Source organism: Suncus etruscus, chromosome 11, assembly GCF_024139225.1.
Source record: "Suncus etruscus isolate mSunEtr1 chromosome 11, mSunEtr1.pri.cur, whole genome shotgun sequence".
NCBI lineage: Eukaryota > Metazoa > Chordata > Mammalia > Eulipotyphla > Soricidae > Suncus > Suncus etruscus.
Window position 1 is genome coordinate 84,593,554 of NC_064858.1, and position 18,945 is coordinate 84,612,498.

Here is an 18,945-nt window from a genome sequence, read left to right on the forward strand (position 1 = left end):
AAAGGCTCCTTGACTTCTAGCATAAACCAGTTTAGGAGGGCAAGATAAAGATCACATAAAGTGAGTTAGGTTTTAAGGGCCAGAGATGGTACAAGAGTTAAGGCATATCTCTTGCAAACAGACCAGAGTTATATCTCCTACACCACAGATGGTGCCCCCAGTAGATATCTTACAGCTTGCATCATCTCATGGTAATATTGCTGTTTTTTTTTGGGGGGGGGGTTTGGGGCCCCCAGAGGCACTCCTGGACCATATGGGATGCCATGGATCAAACCCAGGTTGGCTGTGTGCAAGGCAAACACCATACCCACTGTGCTATCACTCAGGCCCCCTCGTGGTAATATATATATTACCACCGTCCTTCGGCATGCAAGGCAAATGCTTTACCTCCATGCTATCTCTCTGCCCCCTCGTAGTAATAAACATTTAAGTGCTGTCAGGCAAACCTACTTAAGAGGCCATCCCACCAAAATTGAGTATGGTCGTAGCTAAAATTTGTGGTCTCTAGGGGGCAGTATAAATACGTTTGCACCACTTACACAGCCAACAATCACAAAATTCACGGACACCAAATGACGATGCACCCAAACTTTGTTTTTGGGTTTGGGGCCGCATCTATCTTGCTTGTACTCCGTGCTTAATCTAGCTCTGTGCTCTGGGATCACGCCGGAGGGTTCCTGGGAACCAGATCCACTGTGTACAAAGCAAAGACCCTCACTATTGCTCCAGCACCACCGTGTGTGTTATTTTAATGCAGCCACATTATATTAGTGTTCTTTACTCATTATGAGCGATTATAATGTTTCCACTTTTAGGTTTAACAGATCATTGCTCTTGATATAAATACATAATAAATTATATTAATATATAATAGAATGTATAAATATATAATGCTTTATTGTTTGAGGGCCACGCCCAGCTGTATTCAGGGTGGGTTTGTTTTTAATTTTGGACCACCCCCGGTGATTCTCAGGGATTACTACTGATTCTGCACTCAGGAACCACTTGGGATGTGTTTGCGGGTGTGTGGAATTGAACCGGAGTCGGTCACATGCGAGGGTTTACTCCTGGCTCTGCTTTCACTCCTGCCTGGGAGAGAGGGACCCTAATGAGGTGCTGGGGAGCAAACCCAGATCGGGTCAGCCTTGTGCCAAGGCAAGCTCCCTACCCGCTGTACGATATATCTGGTTCTGGCCCCTTTTAAGTGGCAAGCCACATGTCAAAGATGGCTATGGCTGCTCAGAATTACTGGTTCCATGACGTAGGGATAAATTCAACCAGCCTAGAAAGCTGGAAGTCTTTGAACCATTTAACCCCTTCTGGCGGAGGGTGTTGGGCCACAGCTGGCGATGCTTGGGATTTACTCCAGGCTCTGCAATCGAATCCCACTCCAGGCGGTGCTGCAAGGGGGACCTTCCAGGATGCTGAAGGGCGATCCCAGGCCAGCCGCTTACCAGGCAAGCAAGCACCCTACTACTCGATGTCCCCAATCCAGTGCTCTCTTTCTTGGGCTCAAGGAAACTTTCTCTCTCCGAGAGATGTGGGTGCTTTTATAGTCGTCACGCTTCTTTGTGCAAAAAAAAACAGGGTAGAGGTGAAACTCACCGTGGAGGCAAAACAAGACAAAAACAACCCAACCGGCAGGATCCGGAAAATTCCAGCCCTGAACCCCCTTCATTCCGCATCCCCAACTCCCCACCCCAGCCCTGCCCCGGGAGGCGGCCCGGGAGCGACCCACGCGCCGCCCGGGGAACCCCGCCTGCCGGGGCCTGCAGAAGGCGGGCACAGCTTTTGGGGCGGCCCGCGGCCCGCCAATGGTTGGGAGTCGAGGCGGGGGGCGAGTGGTCCCGACCCAGCCTGACGTCACGGAGCTGGCGCCGCCCCTGTGCCAGCGATCGCGGTGTCGCGGGCCAGGTGGAACAGCCGCGGGTCGGAACGGTCAGGGGGCCGGGGCCTGCCGCGGGCAAGTGGCCGAGGAAGCGCTGGGAACGGTAAGTGAGGGCCCGGCCATCCCGGGGTGCTCCAAACCCCTTGGACTCAGAAACTGTCATGCCATGCTTTCCGGGGGTGCTCCTGGGGCTCGGGGTGCTGCCACAGTGCCACTTGTTCTAATTTCTGGGGGAGATGGCGGGTGGGGTGTGTGGGGGGGTCTGGAACCGGGTGCTGAATTAATTCTTCAAGTGTCTCCAGAGAGCGGGAGACTGCCCTGCCGAGCTCACTGTGGGGATGATGACAGCTTTTCTGCAGCAGAAAGCTGCCTCTCTCAAACCGGGAGCACAGTTGGGACCAGGTTCAACCCTGCACTGCTGCCCACACACATACATAAACACCCCACGCAAAGCTCTAGGCTGGTGCAAGAGGGGCCTGGAATTGGAGCCACCCATGGCCCCATGGCCCCCGGGGTGGAATTTACTCTGTTTCTATGCCTCTCCTCTCCCTCTCTGTTTCTGTCTTCCCTTCCCCTGCCACCTACCTCATCAGTGTTTGGGACTCATCACCCCTCCTCACTTTGACCCTCTTGGGGTCAGTGATCTATAAGCCAGAGCTCAGAGGAAGTAACTGCTGCAGGGTGGAGAACAGGCACATTAATTCCTTCCTTCTGTAGCCCATCCCGGGACATCTTTGCTTAGCTTACTGGAATGGTAAGACAGATAGGTTGAGGGCTGCAGCTAGTGTCCAGTTTCTAGCTGCCCCCTACACACACATTTTTGTTGTTGTTTTTTTGTTTTGGTTTTTGGGTCACACCTGGCAGGCTCAGGGGTTCCTCCTGGCTCTATGCTCAGAAATCGCTCCTGGCAGGTTCGGGGACCCTATGGGATGCCAGGATTCTAACCACTGACCTTCTGCATGCGAGGCAAACGCCTTACCTCCATGCTATCTCTCGGGCCCTAAACACACAGTTTTTTTTTTTTTTAAAGAGACTGGAGGGAGAAGAATGATCTAAATGTTATCAGGTGTTTATTACTCTTCCCAGCAGCTCTGCTAGGTAGTTCTCATGGGAGGGTTTCAGTTCAGAGAAAGTTGGTGGCCTGCCTAGGGAGGGAGCAACCAGCAGAGCATTTTGACTTCAGGATCTGGACTCCACTTTATTGAGCATTTTGACTTCAGGATCTGGACTCCACTTTATTAAGCTACCATTACCTTTTTAACTTTTTTGTCCTTATTTAAGTCACACTGACCCTTTACAGACTAGAGAAATAATAAACCAGCAAACTGGATTGACATTTGGCTTCTGTCCTTTAGGCCCTTGGCCCCTGGCATTGTTCTCTGGAACAGATAAAATAGAGAGTGGAGGAAGGGAGGTACATAATTCTGAAAGACTCCTACCTAACCCTTTTCCCTTTTATCTCATCATCAGAGTCGGGCTCTGAAGTGTGTCTGGTTTGGTTTGGTTTGGTTTGGTTTGGGGGCCATGCCCAGTGGCACTTAGGGCTTACTCAGCTCTATGCTTATGGATTATTCCTGGCAGTACCTAGGCAAACATGCCCTGCCTGAGATTGAACCAGGGTCAACTATGTGCAAGGCAAACACCCTACCTGCTGTGCTATTGCTCTAGCCCCAAAGTGTGCTCAGTTTTCTCTAAGGATCCACTGAACCTCCCATTACCATCATTGGCTCTTACTACTTCATAAAAAAAATCTCTTTTGGGGTTGGAGTGATAGAACAGCATGTAGCTGACCCAGGTTCAATCTCATGATGCTGTTGAGCTCTACCAGGAGTGATTCCTGAGCACAGAGCCAAAAGTCAGCCCTAAGCAGAGCCACATATGGCCCCAAAACAAAACAAAATCTCTTTGGAGCCAAAGCGATACTACAGTGGGTAGGACTTTTGCTTTGCACAGCTAACTTGGATCAATCCCTGACACCCCATATGGTCCTCCAAGCACCACTAAGAGTGGTTCCTGAGCACAAAACCAGGAGTATCCCTGAATATAGCCAGATGTGGTCCCATTACAAAACAAATCTTTTTTACACAAATAATTCTTTGCTGACCTCCTGTTTTCTACTCATCTACAAGCTGTACTAGTATCCTCTGGCACAGCATTTCCTATCTTTATCTAGTCTTCCTCAACAGGTCTGCTACAATGATGCTATTGCACAGATCGGTGGTCCCTGGGCTCCAGAGGGCCTGCAGGTAGGCTGTTCCATCTTGATCTTGTTTCCTGGCCCCTATTTCCCTCCACAGTGTTCTATCTTATCTTATCAGCCAGATAAGAGAGTTGATAAGGTGGCCCTGGGAGAAAAGAAAAGCCAAATCTCACTTTTTCCCACCCTACCCTGAGAAACTTAAGGAAGTTTAATGGAAGGAGTCCATGATCAATGGGGGAGGTAGGCCCTTTCATAGGATCCAAATAAGTATGTTACTATGCTCCTTTTTGTTTCAGACTGAAGTCAACTTCCAAGCTTTGCATTCAGGCCTGCTCCACAAATGATTCATATAAGCCGCAGCACCCCAGCTTCACTTTTGCTGGTGGTGACTCCAACACCAGGGGATGGAGAGTAATGGGGGCTTTACTAGGCCTTGGTGCAGTGTTTGCCTATCATGATCACCGGTGCAGGGTAAGTGGGGGAGGGAAGGACGGACTTCATGGCTGGAAGAAAAGATGCTAGTGACTTTCTCATTAGGCTGTTATCAGAGTCCATGGTGGGAACATTATGTTCATGCAGAGAATCTTAGGCTTATTTCCCATTGACCTTTTCTCTGTGGGTTGGATGAGGGTAAGCTATAGTGATTTTACAGTGGTGTGTGTGTGTGTGTGTGTGTGTGGTGGGAGAGGGCACCCCAGCAGTGTTCAGGGATTACTCTGACAATGTTGATGTGGTCTAGGGATCAAATGGTGTCAGCTCATGCAAGCAAAGGTCTTAACCATCTTTTTTTGGGGGGAAGGGTCCACACCCAGCAATACTAGGGGTCACTCCTGGCTTTGCACTCAGGAACCACTCCTGGAGAGCTCAGAGTACCATATGGGATACTGAGGCTTGAACATGGGCCATCCACATGCTGGCAAATGCCCTACCTCTTACCATCACTCCAGCCCTGCCTTAACTCTGTACAATCTCTTTGGTGCATTAGTGATTTCTTTTAACATTCTGTTCCTTTTTGCCTCACCCTTCACTCCCTACAGGCTGCGAAGAAGGTACCACGCATATATACGAGGGAGGAAGTGAAATCCCACTGCACTCCAGAGACTAGGATCTGGGTAACTCTAGGCAGTGAGGTATTTGATGTCACTGAGTTTGTAGCTCAACACCCAGGGGGACCATCAAAGCTGATGCTAGCAGCTGGAGGGCCTTTAGAGCCCTTCTGGGCCCTCTATGCTGTTCACAATCAGCCCCATATACGCGAGTTACTGGCTGAGTACAAAATTGGGGAACTGAGCCCCGAAGACAAGGCACCCTCCACCTTGAAGACTGCTGACCCTTATGCTGATGATCCTATACGTCATCCAGCCTTGAATGTCAACAGCCAGCGACCCTTTAATGCAGAGCCCCCGCCTGGGCTGCTGACTGACAAGTACATTACACCCAACTCTATCTTCTTCACAAGGAACCATCTACCTGTACCTAACCTGGATGCAAAAACCTATCGCCTGTGCGTAGTAGGGCCACATGGGCGAAAGTCACTGTCCCTCTCCCTGGATGATTTGCGCCGCTTCCCCAAACATGAGATCACCGTAACTCTACAATGTGCTGGCAACAGGCGATCTGAGATGACTCAGTTCAAAGAAGTAAAAGGTCTGGATTGGCAAATAGGGGCCATTAGCACCGCACACTGGGCTGGAGCACGACTCTGTGATGTGTTAGCCAAGGCCGGTCACAAACTCTCTGAAACTGAGGCCCACGTCTGCTTTGAGGGGCTGGACTCTGACTCCACCGGAACTACCTACGGTGCATCCATCCCTCTGGCTCGGGCGATGAACCCTGAAGCTGAGGTCCTGCTGGCATATGAGATGAATGGGGAGCCTCTGCCTCGTGACCATGGCTTCCCTGTCCGGGTGGTGGTTCCTGGTGTGGTGGGCGCTCGCCACGTCAAATGGCTAGGAAAAGTGAGTGTGGAATTAGAGGAAAGTCACAGCCACTGGCAGCGACGGGATTACAAAGGTTTCTGTCCATCTGTAGACTGGGACACAGTAAATTTTGATTCTGCTCCATCTATTCAGGAACTTCCCATACAATCGGCCATCACAGAACCCCAAAATGGGGAAACGATAGAATCAGGAGAGGTAACTGTCAAGGGCTATGCATGGAGTGGTGGTGGAAGAGCTGTGGTCCGGGTGGACGTGTCTCTGGACGGGGGCCTAACGTGGCAGACAGCTAAGCTAGATGAAGAGGAACAGAGGCCCCGGAAGGCCTGGGCCTGGAGGCTATGGCAGCTACAGGCCCCTGTGCCACCTGGGAAGAAAGAATTGAACATTATTTGTAAGGCTGTAGATGACAGCTACAATGTGCAGCCAGACACTGTGTCCCCAATCTGGAACCTGCGAGGTGTGCTCAGCAATGCATGGCACCGCGTTCATGTCCATGTGGCACCATAAGTGAAAAAGAACCATTCCTTCCCACCCCCCAAGAAACACCTTGTGATCTCTTTCCACACCCACTCAACATCTGTTGGCCTTATTATAATAGTACAAAAGGTTTTCCCAGGGCAGGAGAGATAGCATAGCAAGTAGAGTATTTGTTTTGCATATGACCAATCTGGGTTGGATCCCTAGCATCCCTTAATGGTCCCCTGAGCCTGCCAGGAGTGATTTCTGAGTAAAGAGCCAGGAGCAGCTCTGGGTGTAGTAAAATAAAAAAAAAAAAAAGAAAGAAAAGTTTTTCCCTCTATCACTCCACCCCTTATATCACAATCCTACATTTTCCTACCCAAACTCTTGGACACCACCTAATGCTGACTTTCTACTAGGAGCAGAAAGCTATTAGAGCAAGTACTGCTTGAGACAAACACTATTTAGTGCTTTTCTTATCTTGCTCACCTGCACTTTAAGTGTCTATCACCAATGAGGCCTTATTTTACTTTTCTTGGATTCTTTAGAGAATATATATATGGATATGTCAAAAAAGGTACACTACTCTCAGGATTGTTAGGGATTACAATGGGCACAATAAATAGTTAATTTTTTTAAATGCATAAATCTGTTTAAGTCTACAATTCTCGGAACCTGGAGGGGTAGTACAGTGGGTAGGGTGTTCGTTTGCCTTGCACACGGCCAACCTGGCTTCAATCCCCTGCATCCTATCTGGTCCCCCAGCCTGGCAGGTGTCATTTCTGAGTACAGAGCCTAGAGTAACTCAGTAACTCCTGAGCGCTGTCGGCAGTGACCCAGAACAAAACCAAACCAAAAAAATACTACAACTCTGAAAGAAAAAAAAAGTGAATGTATAACTTGGGGGGGGGGGGGCTCTTGAGGCTGAGAAGTGAACACATTCCAAGAGTCACTATAGAGATAATCTAGAACAAAAAGGGTTGAGGAGCAAAAGGAAGCAGGTATGGGGAAGTCAGATTTGGGGAGCCTTCCTTCTCTAGAAGACATGTCAGCATCTGCAGAGCTTCTGAGGGGATTATCCTCCAAATACTTGGCCGCCCCCAGAAGGAGATGACATTTGGGGACCCCTTAAGGAGCCTTCCCCCATTATGAAAATCACTTATTATTTTTAGGAGAGGGATTGGGGAGCAAAGCCAAGCCTTCGGGCCTTGGGGCAGTGATGTCAGGGCAAAGTGGGGTGTCCAGCGTGCTCCCAGCTTGCAAATGAGATGCAGAGAAAAAAGGGGGGCGCCTGGAGACTGCGCTTGGGGGGGCCTGGCATGCCAGCTTTCGGCACTCGGCTACTCTCCCCTAGCCAGCTAGCTCGCTCTCCTCCCAGCCTTCCCGGCTCGGGGGCGCTCGGTGCTCGGCCTGGCCGCCTGGGTGGCCTGGCGGAGGGGCCGGAAGTGGCTCGGGGGAGGGAGGGGGGTCGCTGGCATTGGGGGGGCCGCCCGGGGGGGCTGGGCCCTCCTCAGGTGAAGCTGCTGAATGGAGATGGAGCCGCCGCCGCCGCCGCCGCTGCTGCTGCGGGCTCGGGGCCTGGGTCGAGCCGGGCTGCCTCCGCCGCCGCCTCAGTGACCCCACTGGCCCCCCGCGCTGAGCCGCCCCCAGGCCAGAGTGGGGGACCCCGTCGCCCCGCCTCCCTCTCCACCCCCCCGACCGTCCCTTCTTCCTCCGCGCGCCCGCCCCCCACGCCCCAACTGCGCGCGCGCGGAGCAGCCTCAGGTGAGTGGTGGGCGTGGCCTATCAGAACAGGGCGTGGCCTAGCTGAACGGGGGCGTGGCCTTAGGGCTGAGGGGAGGCTGGGGGCGTGGGGAAGACTAGGACAGGGCTGATGGGTGGGCGGAGGCCCCAAGCAGGCCCCAGGGAGTTTGGCTGGGAACTAGCACCTGGGGGGGGGGGGGTCCTAAAAAGGCGGGAAACAGGTGGGAGCCCAGGCTGGAATTGACAAAGATCTCTCTCTAGGTGGGTTCTACCAGGGTGGGAGATGGAGGGTGAAGAGGAGGACCTGGGCAAAGAGAAGGTTGGGGGAGAAAGATAGAGGCCTAAGTGGGGTGATCTGGGAGGCAGTGAATCCAATGAGAGAGAAGAAATTTAGGAAAAGTATTTTATTTCAGGGGTACCTAGGAAACTCTGGAATGCAAAGGCTGGAAAGGGGAAGGGAGAGTCACTGCATCTGAACCCCTAAAGGAGAAATCCAAATGGGGGTAACCAAGAAGGAAACAATCCAAGATAATAATAATAATAATAATAATAATAATAATAATAATAATAATAATAAAACTGGGGGCCAGAGAGATAGCATGGAGGTAAAGTGTTTACCTTGCATGCAGAAGGTCGGTGGTTCGAATCTCGGCATCCCATATGGTCCCCCGAGCCTGCCAGGAGCGATTTCTGAACATAGAGCCAGGAGTAACCCCTGAGCTGCCGGGTGTGACCCCCCAAAAAAAAATTAAAACTGATCCTTTAGGAACAACAAACCCGGCTCCAGGGAGTTTGGCATGAGCTACCAAGACTGAGTGGGGAGAAATAAGGGCCTAGAGGGAGAAAGTGTCCTAAAATGACCAGAAACAGGTGAAGGCCAGGATCGAAGACAGGCTAGAGTGGACAAAGATCGAGGCTTTTTATGGGGTCAGACCAGGGTGATACAGAAGAGCTAGAGTTCACGAGTTCATTTCATGAGTTCATTTGATTTATGTGTGTTTTAAGTGGTGACTGGAAGCATTGGAATGTATGCTAGAATGTAGACCTTTAGATATGATATGCATAGGAAATCACAATCACGTTTCCCCTCCCAAAGTTACAAATTTGCTAACTGGGACTGGAGAAAGAGTTCAGATAGGGTGCTTGCCTTTCACTCTTCTGACCAAGGTTCAATCCTCAGCATCCCATATAATCCTCAGAGCACAGCAAGGATAACCTCTGAGTATCGCTGACTGTGGCCCCCTCTTTTTTTTTTTTTTGTTTTTGGGCCACACCCGGTGATGCTCAGGGTTACTCCTGGCTGTCTGCTCAGAAATAGCTCCTGGCAGGCACGGGGGACCATATGGGACACCGGGATTCGAACCAACCACCTTTGGTCCTGGATCGGCTGCTTGCAAGGCAAACGCCGCTGTGCTATCTCTCCGGGCCCTGTGGCCCCCTCTTTTAAAAAAAGGACCAAGGTGCCGGAGCGATAGCACAGCAGCAGGGTGTTTGACTTGCATGCGACTGACCTAGAATATACCTGAGTTTGATCCCCAGCATCCATATGGTCCCCCAAGCCTGTCGGGTGATTTCTGAGCACAAAGCTAGTAGTAACCTCTGAGTACTGCTGATGTGACCTCCCCCCCCAAAAAATGAGTACAGAGCCATAGCACAGTAGTTAGGGTACTTTGCACACAACTGACCCAGGGTTCTGGTATCTCATATGATGCCTGCCAGGAGTGATCCAGGTGCAAAGCCAGAAGTAATTCCTAAGCACCACCAGGTGTGACCCCCCCAAAAAAAAACAAAAAGATTTCTTGTATCTTGTAAATTGGAAAGCAGGAGAGGTCTCAGTGGAGCTTCGGGGTTATAGGAATGGTTCTCAGTTTAAATTTCAGAATTATAACTTCTACTAGTCAGTGGGTGCTGAGGTCTTAAATACAAAACAATTTTCCCCGTTAGTGGACTTCATTTCTCAGTAGGTTAAGGGTAAGGCCAGGTTCAGGATTTGGCTCAGAAATAAATTCTGGGGGGCCAGAGAGATAGCACAGTGTAGAACATTTGCCTTGCAAGCAGCCGACCCAGGACTGATGATGGTTCAAATCCCAGCATCTCATATGTTTTCCCCATGCCTACCAGGGGCGATTTCTGAGCGCAGAGCCAGGAGTAAACCCTGAACACCACTGGGTGTGACCAAAAAAAAAGTCTGGAGCAGTAGCATTGGTAGGTTGCATATGGCTGACCTAGGGTGGACCTCAGTTTGATCCCCAGCGTCCCATATGGTCCGTCAAGCCAGGAGTAATTTCTGAGCGCATAGCCAGGAGTAACCCCTGAGCGTCACTGGTGTGACCCAAAAACAAAAAAAGAAAAAGAAAAAAGAAATAAGTTCTGGGTTTTATTCCCCAGTGAAAATGCAAGTGAAAGTTGCTTCTTTATTCCTTCTTCATTTGAATCAGCAATCTGTATTTCCCAGCATTGAAGAACATTATCCCACCTTTTACCTGTATTCTGTCCCAACCAATATGCACAAAGAAAGTATTTTTCCCTCATTTTCAAATACTTTCTTTTATCATTACACATATAAAAGCCAATGTGAAAAAAGGATAATTTGGGCTGGAGTAGTAGTGGAGCAGATAGGGCATTTACCTTGCACACAGTCAACTCAGTCAACTCAGGTTTAATCGCCATGGTCCCTGATGTTCCATCAGGAGCAATTTATGAGTGCAGTCAGGAATAATCCCTGAGTACCAGGGGTTGTCCCAAAAAGCAAAAAAGAAGAGAGATCATTTGCACTAGAAGAGAGATTAAAGGATTGAAATGCGTTGTAAATGGGAAGTTCTGGTGAAGTCTGAGAACTTCTTAGAGTGATCCCCAAGCACCAAGCCAGGATCAGCAGATGTTTCCCAAAAACAAAACAAACAGGATAGGGGCCAGAAAGATAGCACAGAGGAACCCCTGAGCACTGCCTGGTGTGACCCAAAAACAAATAAATAAACAAGCAAAACACAGAATAAATGGCAGTTAGATAGGTAATTCTCACATAATTTTACTCTGTAGGAACAACAACAAAAAAGTGGGATCTTGTGGGCCTAGATGTTGACATAAACAAAGGATTCCTTTTCCTGTTGGTCTCCTTGTTGATTCTGCTGAAGAAGACCCTGAATTTTAGGTTATATGATTTACCTTCTCTTCTTGAAGAATTGTGAACTTCATATTGGAAGCAGATATGTTCAAAGTTTATTCAATAAAAGCACTGTAAGGTCCTGGAAAGATAGTACAGGTATTAAGGCCTTGCATGTGGCTGACCCCGGTTTAATATCTATGCATAACCTGACACCCTTTCTCCACCCCACCCCACAAAAAGGCATCTAAAAGAGCTAATGCTGCTCTAAATGAATTAGTTCCCAGGCTAAGGCTAGTAAAAACCTCTAGAATACATATATATATATGCTAGTGTAACCTTTGAATTCAGGAGCTCTTTCTACCTTAAAGAGATTTAATGAGTGTCTAAGTAGGTCTTTCTTCAGGCTCATGAAAATTTCTGAAAAGTGGAAAGTACAACTCCAAAATCCTTCACTTCACCACCCAAGAAAGAAGGCAAGCAGGTTGACACTAAATCTTCCAACTATGGCCAGGGATGTGGCTAAGCTGTAAAGTTCATGCATTGTGTGTGAGACCTAAGTATAGTTATACTTCCAGCATAAAAAAGTAGGGGTGCTGTAGAAATAGGACAACTAACAGTTGTACTTGCCTTGCATGTGGCTTCCTAGATTCAATCCCTGGCACTCTATATGGTCCCTCAAACTTTCCAGGAGAGGGGCCAAAGAGATAGCATGGAGGCAGGGCATTTGCCTTGCATGCAGAAGGACAGTGGTTCGAATCCCGGCATCCCATATGGTCCCCCAAGCCTGCCAGGAGCTATTTCTGAGCATAGAGCCAGGAGTAACTCCTGAGGCTCCTAAGTATGACCCAAAAACCAAAAACAAACAAACAAAAAACAAAAACAAAACAAAACAAAAAAAAACCTTTCCAGGAGAGATTCCTGAGCACAGAGCCAGTAGTAATCCCTGAGCATCACAGGGTGTGGACCCAAGACAAATAAAAATATGGTCCAGAAACTAGGCTGGGTTTTATTCCCCACACCATATGATCTCCTGACCCTTTCCCTCCCCATGTACTGCTGGTTATAGTACTGTTGTTCATAGTACAGCATCTGGTTATGGCCCAAAAGCAAAAGAAAACAATCAAAATAAAACATACCTTCTGAATAAACAAACAAACAAAAACCCTCCGCCTGCAATAGCAAGATATAACTATGTGTCTGTGGAAGAACTCCACTGGTATTTGTCCTACTTCAGTCATCATCCATATAGGTGACTCTGAGCTTAGTTCCTCCTCCTGTTAAAAATTAAAATATTGAGGCCCGGAGAGATAGTACAGCGGTGTTTGCCTTGCAAGCAGCCAATCCAGGACCAAAGGTGGTTGGTTTGAATCCCGGTGTCCCATATGGTCCCCCGTGCCTGCCAGGAGCTATTTCTGAGCAGACAGCCAGGAGTAACCCCTGAGCATCACCGGGTGTGGCCCCAAAACCAAAAAAAAAAAATTAAAATATTGCAGAGAGATAGCATGGAGGTAAGAAGTTTGCCTTGCATGCAGAAGGACAGTGGTTTGAATCCTGGCATCCCATATGGTCCCCGAGTCTGTCAGGAGTATTTCTGAGCATAGAGCCAGAAGTAACCCCTGAGCACTGCTGGGTGTGACCCAAAAACAAAAAACAAAAAACAAAAAAATCAAAATATTGGGACCAGAGCAATAGTACAGTAGGTAGGGCATTTGTGTTGCACAGGGCTGCCTGAGTTCATTCCCCAGAATCCAATATGGTTCCCCCTCCTACCTTGCCAGGAGTGATTTTTGAGGGCAGAACCAGGAGTAGCTTCTGAGCATCACTGGTTGTGGCCTCCTTCCCGCCCAAAAAAAAAAAAAAAATCAAAATATTGAACATCATCTCTTTTTTTTTTTTTTTCTATTTTTTTGGTGGGGAGAGCACACCCGGTGACGCTCAGCGGTTACTCCTTACTATGCACTCAGAAACCGCTCCTGGCTTGGGGGACCATATGGGACATTGGGGGATCGAACCGTGGTCTGTCCTAGGTTAGAGCATGCAAGGCAAATGCTCTACCGTCTGCGCCACTGCTCCGGACCCTGGACATCATCTCTTTTTTATTTCTTCAAAATATAGAACGCTTCACGAATTTGCGAGTCATCCTTGCGCAGGGGCCATGCTAATCTTCTCTGTATCATTCCAATTTTAGTATATGTGCTGTGTGCAAGACAAGTACCATGGGACCCGAGCGGTGGCGCAAGGGGTAAGGTGTCTGCCTTGCCCACGCTAGCCTAGGACAAACCGTGGTTCGATCCCCCAGTATTCCATATGGTCCCCCAAGCCAGGAGCAATTTCTGAGCGCATAATCAGATTAACCCACTAGGTGTGGCCCAAAACCCAAAAAAAAAAAAAAAAGACAAATATCCTACCTGGTGTGCTTTCCCTCCAGCCCTTGATCCTCATTTAGGACTTCTGGTGAAGATTGCCACTAAAGGGAATTGTTCCTGTCTCTTCCACCCTCTGCCAGCAACCATACCCAATCAAAAGAGTTCATTGAGGGTCTGGCACCATAGTACAGTGAATATATAATACAGCATCTTTGACTTCAAAACTGATTATTATAAAATTTGTATTAAACTTCCTCTTTTTTTTTTTGTTTTTGTTTTTGTTTTTGGGGCCACACCCATTTGACGTTCAGAGTTGTAGCAGGACAGCCCCTGAAGAGGTTGACTGATGGAGGGATGGAGAATGAGGCCCTTTTCTTCCAGCTCGTAGCACGTGTCTGCCACCCTGTCTAGCCCACGGTTCTGAGGTGAAACGGCGGGTAAACAGCTCGCAGACAATCAGGCTCGTGGAAATATTTGCTTTATTCGGATGGACAAAACTGAAGTCCAAAGACTCCGATTCAGTTCCAGCCAGCAAAAGCCTCTCGCCTTCCACAGACCCTTGCTCTTATAGTCCAGAGTCAGGTCCCACCCAATGGTGGGATCAGATACCAACCAATGGTGGAAGCAGAATCAGGTCCTACCCTAGGGTGGGGGCAGAATGCCAGGTCACACCCTAGGGTAGGGCACAATCACCTAATCAGATTAGGGTGAGCAACATAGTAATCCCCCAAAATATTTACATACACAACAATTCCCCCTTTTGTTTTTAGTAAACAAACTTAATTGTTTACAATTAAACTTATTGTCTACAATTATTAAAAGAAAAATTAGTCAATAATAAAAGAGCGGCTGTTTGCATAAGCGCATCACAGGAAAATGTAAAGAAAAACTTCTAACCTAAGCACAGGGTGTCTAAAACCAGAAACATGTATCAAGGAATCAACTACAAGCTCCTGAGAAGATAAATCTAAAACGTACATAGATCTTTCGAAGAGACACCAGAAAGGTTGTGTAGCAGGCAAGAAGAAGCACCTTTTCTTTATTTGTTGTTGTTGTAGGTGGTGGTGGTCGTTTTTGGGTCACACCTGGCAGTGCTCAGGAGTTACTCCTGACTCCACGTTCAGAAATTGCTCCTGGCAGATACCGGCATTTGAACCAATGACCTTCTGCATGAAAGGCCAACGCCTCGCCTCCATGCTATCTCTCCAGCTCCATTTTCATTCAAGTTCAGGTAGACCAGAAAGCCCATCTTTGAGGGCATTGAACTAGGCCTTTATTTTGGAAGAAGTGGCACATACACCCTCTGCACAGTGGGGAGCCACTGCAATGATGATCAATAGGTATCTGAACTTAGTCCAAGTTCTTAATCCGGTCTGAAGTCCATAAGATGTCTGAAATTGATGTCGACTATTTATAGATGGGAGCTTAAGTCACAAACCAAAACAAAATGTTTAAGGCAGAGACCCTCCCTGTGTAAATAAACAACTTGAGGGCCCATCCAAAATGGATGGAACCTTCTATAAACCTAGTATTTTGCCTATGATGCGCCCACGCAAAAAACCCTGAGAACAGACAAAAATATCATTTGGGAAATTATAGACAATAATATATAACTCACAAACCTAAAGTCAAGAAAGCAAAACCTTAATGTAATACAACATCGATTCCTAATATTAAAAACTAAAATAAAAAAACATTAATTACGATAGTCAAAAGAAGCGAAGTACCAAACATAACTTCAAAGGATTACAGTTATAGGAAAAACAACAGATGTAATTTCTACAGAGTTCAATACCAATGTGTAAATATGAGGGGTCTGGAACTCCAAAAAGACCGGCAGAAGACACTTGATGGGTCTGGAAAAGCCGGTTGAAGCCTTGTACAGGAGATAACATCAAGCTGAATGAAGAAGGAAGGCCAGTACAGTCATCCATGTGTTGGGGCATCCCCAAGCATTACATCATTACATCATAAGTTGGTTGGGCTTCTGTATTTCCTTTGGGATCGGTGCAATCTTGGGGTAGCCATTGTAGAAACGGTCAACAATAGCATTTTGTATGTGGATGGAAAACCAGAAATTCAGATAGCACAGTTTAACTGGGATCCAGAGACTGTGGGTCTTGTCCATGGATCTTTTCTCTGGTGTTACATTGTGACACAAATCCCAGGTGGCTTCATTTCCAACAAGTTTGCAGCATATATGGTGTAAAACTCCAACAGTCATGGATTTCTTCTTCCCGCCGAGATCAGGAAGCTTGTAGTTGTGGGTGAAGGAGATGGGTTGCACATGTGAAATCCTGAAAATTAAAATGTTAAGGACTAGGAAGAGAGAAGGAAGGATAAGGAAGACTAATTTGGGGAAGATAAAGTTAGGAAAAAGGAAACTATATACAAAATATGCAGAACAGACAGACACTAAACAAGACATACATACACAGACTTCACAAAAAATATGGCCATAACACTCACTCATACTAAAAAATATTTGTTGGAAAGGATCCAAAATAGAGCAAAAGAGAATTCAGCTGAATCAATTAAAAGCTCCTTAAAATGTAATAGCCGGCAATTGTTTAGATAAATCATTTCAAATTCACAAAAAAAATTTTTTTTTTATGGTTTTGCCTAGCAGATCTGAAAGAGAATTTCATGCATAATACAAACATGGACAACTCTACTATACGTGTATATCAGTATATATACAAAGTTATTGTATAACAGTAACTTTATGATAATCAATCATAGGCAAGAAGCACTGTGAAGAAAGTCCACCTAAAATTATCATTATGTAAGCGTCTTAAAACCTAAATTGAGGGAAATAAAGCAATGATGTTAAAATAAAAAGAGTGAAAGTCGTTAAATGAGTATACCTAGAAAGAAAAACAACATTAATATGATGAGAAATTTCTCTTTCAGGTGAACCTTGACTAAATTAATTTGTAAAATTTCATGATTAACTGAGACCTAGAGCAATAATGAAATTAAGACATAAATCCATCCTACAAGGAAACACATTGGGGATTCATGATTTTCTTTTTTTTTTTTTTTTTTTTTTTTTTTTTGGTTTTTGGGTCACACCCGTTTGACGCTCAGGGGTTACTCCTGGCTATGTGCTCAGAAATCGCCCCTGGCTTGGGGGGACCATATGGGACGCCGGGGGATCGAACCGCGGTCCTTCCTTGGCTAGCGCTTGCAAGGCAGACACCTTACCTCCAGCGCCACCTACCCGGCCCCGGATTCATGATTTTCAATCTATATTCATTGATCATGCCTGTGGAAAGAATCCTAGAGCATTAATAGCAACTGATAAGGAAGTAAAATGATTATCTGGTGTTCATTGTAGATCTCTAAGAAGTATAAAACAGGATGTATGCTGCTGTGGATTTCACCAATGTATTAGGGACTTTTTTGATCTTCTTGTCATCAAAATTGATCCAGTGTTGTTTTGCAGCAATTTTACAGTATGAAGTACAGTGTCCATAGTGAACTTTACCATAATGGTTTGACACCGATGATAAGTTGTATTTCTTAATCTTGCTTTTATTCTCTGAAGTGAATTCCTCTAAATTGAGGTCTTCTAAAGGAAAATCTACATAAGTATGCAATTTTTTTATTTGTTTGCCATCAAAAGCAAAACGTTTCAAGTGTATTATAAGTACTGGTGGCAGTTTCCATAAGTACGTTTTCTTTGAAAAATCCCTTCTATTTTTGCAACTGTTGCACAGAACTTTGTTGTCATTTCTTAATTCTTCTTCTTTAAAAAATTCAGAGAGGCATTCCTGTAATGTACATTTATCTGTAGATGTAACAGCCAAAGACAAATGAACAAATGTCTCATAAACCTCAGACTTTTGGTGGCAAGTGAGACACTGGAGTATAGATTTGAATTGTCCTTGAAAGAGATCATAAATAATAGATTTATGAGCCTTTTGGTGTTCTGGACTAAATTGTTCATAATTTTCATTTCCCATGAGATGTGTAGTTTTGTCTGTCATTAGATTTACAGTAAGCAAGTCCTGATGTAATCCCTCTATTAGGAACATCAGTAGTTCGTGAGGATCCTGCTGATTGTGTCCAGCAAACTGGTCATTAAGTAAACCAATTGTTACTTTGAAGCTTTCAGGGTTAATATATCTATGAAATCCATTTCCCATGGTTTTGATGAGCCGACCAAATTCTTCGGCTAATTTACCTTCATGCCCCATCGGATTTTTCTTGTTAATATCCTTTTTATAATGATCTTTATAAAAATACTGAGTTAAGTCTGAAATATTATACAAGCATTGCAATATTGAGTTCATGTAGCAAGAGTTTCCTATATTTTGGAGCCCAGTTAAGACAGGTTCCTGTCTTTCCTTTTGCATCTCGGAGTGTAAGGGTTTATCACTACCATCAGTCTCACTCATTGTATGGTGTGTGACAGCTAAATCGTTCCCTGCCCCAGAGACCTTAGTAATATTACTGCTGTTAGTGTCTGAAGTATTCTGTTTTTTCTCTGAAGGGGAGTTTGTAGTCTGAACCTGATCATTTGTGCTAGCCCGATTTCTAACAAGACGTAATGGAACCCAAAATTTTTTGGGAGGGTCATCATTTATAGAAACATAGGCATAACCCCTTCCTCTTAGGAGAAGATAGCCAGCTATCCATTTTTCATCCTCCTTGATCCAAATAGGTTTATGGGTTGTTTCTTGTCTCTGAATATCTTCTTTAAAATGTCTTTCTGCTGCAGTGTAGCTTTCCCCTTGGGGTAAGTTAAAGTAATTTAGTGTGATAAGAGTCAAAGACAGCAAATCCGTTGGTGGTAAACCTCTTTTTCTATTTTTTTGCAATTGAGTTTTTAAGGTTCTGTGAGTCCTTTCTACAATGGCCTGTCCCCTACAATTGTAAGGAATTCCTCTGAGATGTCTTATCTGCCATTCCTTACAAAAAAATTCAAAAGTTTTGCTAACATAGGCTGGCCCATTATCAGTTTTTATAGAATATGGAATACCCATCACAGAGAAACATTGTAAAAGAAAACTACAAGCAGCCTTAGATTTTTGAGAAGACATGGGAATTGCCCACATAAACCGAGAATAAGTGTCCACCACAACATGAAGATAAGGTTTCCTTGGAAATAAATCTGTTTGAGTTATATCCATTTGCCAAAGTTCGTTAGACTGTAAGCCTCTTGGGTTTGCTCCTGCTATGTGAGTCTTTTTTGTTAACGGTGCACATACGTTGCAGTTTTCTACAATTTCTCTAGC

The 18,945-nt window shown here is 46.1% G+C and overlaps 1 protein-coding gene and 1 non-coding gene across 2 annotated transcripts; one reads left to right on the forward strand and one right to left on the reverse strand.

The window, feature by feature from the left end:
- Window positions 1-1,898: 1,898 nt before the first annotated feature.
- SUOX (sulfite oxidase) lies at window positions 1,899-6,711 on the forward strand. The gene is made up of 4 exons (XM_049784004.1): window positions 1,899-1,991; window positions 4,075-4,134; window positions 4,385-4,559; window positions 5,126-6,711. Exons 2-4 carry the CDS (start codon window positions 4,085-4,087, stop codon window positions 6,533-6,535), a joined length of 1,635 nt encoding a protein of 544 aa, XP_049639961.1. The 5' UTR covers window positions 1,899-1,991; window positions 4,075-4,084; the 3' UTR covers window positions 6,536-6,711.
- Window positions 6,712-13,441: 6,730 nt separating this feature from the next.
- Window positions 13,442-13,551, reverse strand: LOC126023536 (U6 spliceosomal RNA). The gene has a single exon (XR_007500652.1). It is a non-coding gene; the product is annotated as a U6 spliceosomal RNA (small nuclear RNA).
- Between the last annotated feature and the right edge of the window lie 5,394 nt (window positions 13,552-18,945).